Source organism: Carlito syrichta, unplaced genomic scaffold (assembly GCF_000164805.1).
Source record: "Carlito syrichta isolate Samal-C Ts95f unplaced genomic scaffold, Tarsius_syrichta-2.0.1 Scaffold303247, whole genome shotgun sequence".
Classification (NCBI taxonomy): domain Eukaryota; kingdom Metazoa; phylum Chordata; class Mammalia; order Primates; family Tarsiidae; genus Carlito; species Carlito syrichta.
Genome location: NW_007247343.1, coordinates 197,260 through 203,917, shown reverse-complemented (window position 1 = coordinate 203,917; position 6,658 = coordinate 197,260). Strand labels below are relative to the sequence as shown.

Sequence of the window (6,658 nt, the reverse complement as noted above, 5' to 3'; positions counted from 1 at the left end):
GGGCCCACTGCACTCCAGTCTGGGCGACAGAGTGAGACTCCAACTCAAAAAAAAAAAAAAAAAAATTGCTACAACGTTGGAGAGCAATTTAGCAATATCTAGTAAAGTGAAGAATATGCATGTGAAATTCCTTGCCTATGCGGGGCGTGGTGGTGCATGCCTGTAATCTTAGCACTTTGGGAGACCAAGGTGGAAAGGATCACTTCTTGAGCTCAGGAGTTCAAGACCAGCCTAAGCAACATAGAAAGACCTCATCTCTACAAAAAAATTAAAAAATAAAAAAAATTTCTTGCCTAAAACATAAGTCCAAAAAAGTGAGCATACATGTCTACCAAAAGATATGTCTAGAATGTTCATAGCAGCACTAGTCATAACAGCCCCAAACTGGAAACTTCCCAAATGTGAGTCAATTGTGATGTGTTCACACAATAAAGAATGAACAATCAGCCGGGCTTGGTGGCTCAGCCTGCAATCCTGCGCCTTTGGGAGGCTGAGGTGAGTGGATTGTCTGAGCCCGCGGGTTCGTGACTCGCCTGGGCAATTTGGCGAGACCTCATCTCTACAATAAATCAAAAATTAGCTGGGCGTGGTAGCGCACGCCTGTAGTTCCAGCTACTTGGAAGGCTGAGGCGGAAGGATCGCCGGAGCCCAGCAGGTCGAGGCTGTGGTGGCCGGGAGCGGCCACTGCACTCCAGTTTGGGCGACAGAGTGAGACTCCAACTCAAAAAAAGAATGAACAATCTACAACTATATACAACATGAACACATCTCAGAATCACATAGGTGAGCAAAAACAAAACAGTTACAAAGCACTGTACACTGAGTGAATTTTCATTTATGAAAAGTATAAAAACCCACAAAACTAGTCTATAGTGTTAGAAGTTGGGATAATTGGTACCCTTGGGGAGTACTGACTGGAAGGGAACTTGACAGGGTGAGTGTGCTTTGGGTGCTGGTCACATGTTTCTTGCTCTTGATGCTGGTTTCACAGGTGTGTTCTGTTGATGAAAATTCACCAACCTGTATCGTTTTGATATCAGCTCTTTTCTATATGTTTATTGTACATCAGTAGATAAGTTTTTAAAACTGCTTTCTTAATGATGTGACTGCTTACCTTACAATGTATTTGGAAGCATTTACATCCAAGTAGGAACCCAAAACATCAAGGTCTTAGCCCCTAGAGAGAAAGAAGACTGAACTTTTTAGCATGTAGAAAATGTGCCTGGGGCATGAGAACTTCCCCTATCCTTGGAGAAGGAGGAAAATAGGAGGGCAGGTTGTTATCTACAGGCTGTGGAGACAGTTCTCTCTAAAGGACAGTGACAGGGGACCCCAAAAAAATGGAATTTTTTTAGAGGGCAAACCCCTTGTAGTATAGGCTCCCTCCACTAGATAAGTGTTCTAGGAACTCACTGGTATCAGTGTATCAGCTAGCGTTTTGAGAGACTACATTCGGCTTTGGTGACTTTTTTGGAGATTCTTTTTTTTTTTTTTTTGAGTTAAAGTCTCACTCTGTCGCCCAGACTGGAGTGCAGTGGCCACTCCCGGCCACCGCAGCCTCGACCTGCTGGGCTCCGGGGATCCTTCCGCCTCAGCCTTCCAAGTAGCCGGAATTACAGGCATGCGCAACCACACCCGGCTGATTTTTTGATTTATTGTAGAGATGAGGTCTTGCTGCCCAGGCGGGTCTCGAACCCGCGGGCTCAGGCAATCCACTCACCTCAGCCTCCCAAAGGCGCGGGATTACAGGCTGAGCCACCAAGCCCAGCTTGAAGATTCTTTCAACACGTTTGCTCATTCATAATAGGGGATGTAGACACACACTGCCCACACTGTGCTGAGTGTTCAGCAGTTTTTGACCAAAACAGCATGACCCCTGTGTCCCACCCTCTCTATTCATTCTGTCTCTTCTCAAGTGACTTTTTTTTTGTTTACATGGATGAAAGAAGTCCTCAAAGGGAAATGTTTTGCTGATATGGAAGAGGTAAAAGAAAAAACCGCGGAATCACTAAATGGCATTAAAATTACCAGTTCAAAAACTGTTCTGAGCAGTGGAAAAAGCATCTCGATAGGTGTATTGCATCAAAGGAGAGTACTTTAAAGGTGACTGAAGTTGAAACATGTAAGAATAATTATACAATTTTTTATAAATCTGGATTTTTTGCACCCCCCCGTATGTCTGCCCAGAAATCATCAATTGAATGCAGATGAGCAAAAGCATCCTATCCCTATTCTCCCACCTGGGCTAGGACATCTGCACTGATTGGTTCGTGGGCTTTTGACATCTCTTTTCCTGGTGTCTTCTCCAAAAAGCTCACAGCAGGTCATGCTAAAGAAACTTTGCTTCCCCACTCCTTCCATCCTAATAATCTCTGCAAGTGTCTGAAAACCCAAACCAGAAGGAGGGAACCAAGCCATTTATGATAAAATAATAAGAATGATGCTGTCCATGTTTCCACAGGTGAAGCAAATCATGGAGGAGGCTGTCACCAGGAAGTTTGTGCACGAAGATAGCAGCCACATCATTGCTTTGTGTGGTGAGTGAGTAACTAAAGGATGGTAGGAGCTGGGTCTAGAACTAAGGACAGTATTCTGGGACCAGGAAAAGATGAGTCCTCATGTTTAGTGGTTCTCGAATCTGGCTGCAAGTCTGAATCAACTCGGAAACTTTTGAAATCTTCTTGGGCCCCAAGAACCTACTAAATCAGACCTACTAAATCAGGATCTTTGGTGACTAAAAATGTGTATTATCTTTTTAAATCCCAAGGACAGTAATTCTCATATTAGTGTTCATCAGAATCACCTGAAGAACTTGTTAAAACACAGACTTCTGGGTTCCACCCTTGGAGTTCCTGATTCTAGTAGGGGTGAGGTAGGTCTGGAGTAGATCTGAGAATCTGAATTCCTCAAAAGCTAACATATAGTGCTGATGTTGTTGGTCTGTGGACCACACTTTGAGAACTGTTGCCCTAGGTAAGTTGGGTTCAGGAACCACTTCTCTGATGGTGTATCTGATGTATTCTTTTTTATTTTTTATTTTTTGAGTTGGAGTCTCACTCTGTCACCCGGGCTGAAGTGCAGTGGCACACTCCCAGCCACTGCAGCCTCAACCTGCTGGGCTCCGGCGATCCTTTCACCTCAGCCTTCCAAGTAGCCAGAATTACAGCCATACACTACCACGCCCGGCTACTTTTTTATTTATTGTAGAGACGAGGTCTTCCCACATTGCCCGGGTGGGTCTCGAACCCATGGGCTCAGGCAATCCTCTCACCTCGGCCTCCCAAAGTGCTGGGATTACAGGCGTGAGCCACCGTGCCTGGTCCAGTATGCTAGTCTTATGATAAGTAACTTTGAAGAGTTATTAGAACTCTCTTCCTTTCCACCTGTGCCATTGCCTTGACACTAGCCAGTGTCTTTTGTCACCAGAAGGGCTATGCTAGCAGCCCAGATATGCGTGGCTCAGTGCTAGGCTTTATCAAAGCACACACACTTGAGAAAACAGAATAAAATGGTGCAAACAGCTTGTGCATGGGTGCTATGTGTGGGTAGCTGTGGGAGAATGAGGGAAAGTGACTGGAGGAAGAGAGGCAGGAGAAAAGCTGTGGGTGTCTCGCATTCAGGCTATAAGGGTAAGAAAAAACTGTCAGGTCTCCTCCAATCAGTCCAGGAACCCCCTGGGATTCAGTGAGGCTCTCACTTTTGTCCTTTACCTGAAACCAGAGCTCTTTCCAGAAGGCAGGGCTATCACACTCAAAAGGAATGATTTCTCTACTTTTAGCCAGTTTGACTTGCTGAAATAGGACAAGACCCTCAGGTTGCCAGGCTTCTAAACGCAACCCAGGAACAAGAGGAGCCCATTCCTGTCAGTCCTCAGGAAATGCCTCAGGTCCACCAATACAAACTTAAATGTCTACAGGGTCAGACCTAAACTTTTTTACAAAGGAAGTTGGCCAGGTGTGGGACAGTAGACAGTATTCTCTGTATGAATTTGAGTCCAAACTTCCCATGGCCTCTTTAGTTTTTCTTTTGTCAGGGTCTCTCTCTGTTGCCCAGGTTGAAGACAGTGGTACAATCACTATCACCACAGCCTTGACCTTCTAGACTCAGGCAGTCCTTCCACCTCAGCCTCCCAAGTAGCTGGGACTACAGGTGTGTGCCACCATACCCAGATAATTTTTATTTTGTATTTTTTTAGAGAGGCTATCTCACTATGTTGTCTAGGCTAGTCTTGAACTCCTGGGCTCAAGCAATTCTCTCACCTCAGCCTAGGATTAAAGTGCTAGGATTACAGAGGTGAGTCACCATACCCAACTGCCTCTGTTTTATTTTAAGAAAAACCTTAAGTCTGGTTTTTATATTAAATTTCCCCATTTATTTTGTTTGTTGCTATTGTCGTTTGTTTTGTTGTTGTTTTGAGTCAGGGTTTCATTCTGTCACCCAGGCTGTAGTGTAGTGGCATAATAAAGGTTCACTGCAGCCTCCAACTCCTCGGCTTAGGCAGTTCATCCACCTCAGCCCCCCATCCCCCAATAGCTGGGACAATAGGCACGTGCCACCACATTCAGCTAATTTTTAAAATTAATTTATTTATTTTAATTGAAAAATATAGTTTATTTAGAAAGTAAATTAGAAAGAGATCAAAAAAGAGAGAGGAGATTCACCTCCCCAAGGTAGGGAAGGGGGCCAAAACTAGGAAACATGGTGGCCACAGCAAAGAGCCATGAGGATACACCAGAGTTTAGCAAAGCAATGGTCTTTTTTTGTAGAGACAGGGTTTCACTGTTGTCTAAGCTGGTCTTGAACTCCTGGGATCCAGTAATCCTCCCACCTCAGCCTTCCAGAGTACTGGGATTACAGGCATGACCCACCACTCCCTCCTGAAATTTCTCACTTTTTAAATACTGACAACTAATTCCCTTTTTTTTTTTTTTAAATTGTGTGGGCCAAACAAAAGACATCTGCAAGCCTCTGCCAGTTTGCTGCCTCTGCCTTGTGCTCAGTACAATAGTTACTGAGGAGTATGGGAGCCAAGAGGTTGCTTACTGCATAGAGGTAAGTTGAGCTAGGGCATCTAAGATTCATAAGGAATTCCTATGCTTTGTCAAAACTGGTATTCACTGGTGAGGTTAATCCCATTTGGGGTTCAAAATAAGGTTACTTTGAAGCATTGATTGTACCTTTTTTCCCCTGCCTACAATCCATTTCCATGTATCACATAGTCAGGGAATCACAATCAGGGATTCTTGCAGAGAAGGGGGAGGGAAGACTAGCTGTGTATTGTTCAAAAATGCCACCTTTCTGCCTTTTTGGAAATTCTGATATGCCAATCTCCCTCACCCCTTAGAAAAATGCTCTGAAATTCATTTGCAGTCTGAAATCTATCCAGACTTACTCTGAGTCTTGCTACTGAACTAGCCATATCCAGAATTCAGCTTTGTTCTGGGAGAAATGTTTGTACAGAAAACATGCTGAGAGGTCAGGAACAAAGTGAGGGATGTGGAGAATGGATTTAACAGTGGAGTGACAGCACATTTCCTAGAGCTTCAGGGAGCACTAGTGTACTAGGTTCTTCACCTCTATGCTGGCCCTCTGTACTTGGCAGAGAAAGGTTAGAGGGTAACTGAGGAAAGCCAAACTCAGGCAAGATGAGCTTCTCTGAGCTTCCTTAGGATACAGACATTTGAGAAGGAAGAAAGGGAGGGAGGGAGGGAGAGAGAGAGAAGAAAAGAAAAGAGAAGAGAAGAGAAAGAAAACCTTTCTAAGGAGAGCCTTAGACATAGAAGAGAAGGCCAGGCATGATGACTCATGCCTATAATCCCAGTACTCTGGGAGGCCGAGGTGAGAGGATTGCCTGAACCTGTGGGTTCGAGACCAGTCTGGGCAACTTGCCAGGACCTCATCTCTACAATAAATTTTAAAAAATTAGCCGGGCATGGTGGTGTGTGCCTGTGGTTCCAGCTACTTGAAAGGCTGAGGCAGAAGGATTGCCTGAACCCAGCAGGTCGAGGCTGCAGTGGCCAGGAGCATTCCACTGTCCTCCAGCCTGGATGACAGAGTGAGACTCCAACTCAAAAATAAATAAATAAAATAAAATAAAGAAATAGAAGAGAAGAGAAGAAAAAGTAATAAAACCTTCCTGGAGAACCTTAGAAATAGAACTGAAGGCCAGGTGCAGTGGCTCAGCCTGTGATCCCAGCACTTTGGGAGGCCGAGGCGAGAGGACTGCCTGAGCCCAGCAGTCTGAAGTTCCAGCTACTTGGAAGGCTGAGGCGGAAGGATCTCCTAAGCCCTGTAGGTTGAGGCTGCGGTGGCCATGAGCATACCACTGCACTCCTCCAGCCTGGGCAACAAGAGTGAGACTCCAACTCAAAAATAATAAAAATAATAATAATAAATAAAAGAAAGAAATAGAACTGGAAAACCCCTGAGTCAGGACCTGGTCATGGACAAGCCCAGAAAAATTTGTAGCCAGACCCCTGTTCCTATTGGACAAGACTCCTAGGACTGGTAAGAAAGATGCTTTGTTGAGTGTTTGCCATGGTTGTTCCTAAGCCCTTCTGTCTGGAAGCCAGTATGCATTATCCCTTTTTGTCTGAAAACATCATGTCAAGTTCACATTTTGCTCCATAATGTGGTCTTCAGGTGTTTTTTTTTTTTT

General features: G+C 44.7%; 1 protein-coding gene across 2 annotated transcripts in view; it reads left to right on the top strand.

Moving 5' to 3' along the window:
• SGSM2 (small G protein signaling modulator 2) overlaps positions 1-6,658 on the top strand; it is a 47,156-nt gene that overhangs the window by 5,959 nt on the left and 34,539 nt on the right. For both annotated transcript variants that reach the window (XM_008058202.2, XM_008058204.2), the window contains exon 2: positions 2,462-2,537. In XM_008058202.2, coding sequence (XP_008056393.1) covers positions 2,474-2,537 — 64 coding nt within the window. In that variant the 5' untranslated portion in view covers positions 2,462-2,473. The remainder of the gene's footprint in view (positions 1-2,461; positions 2,538-6,658) is intronic.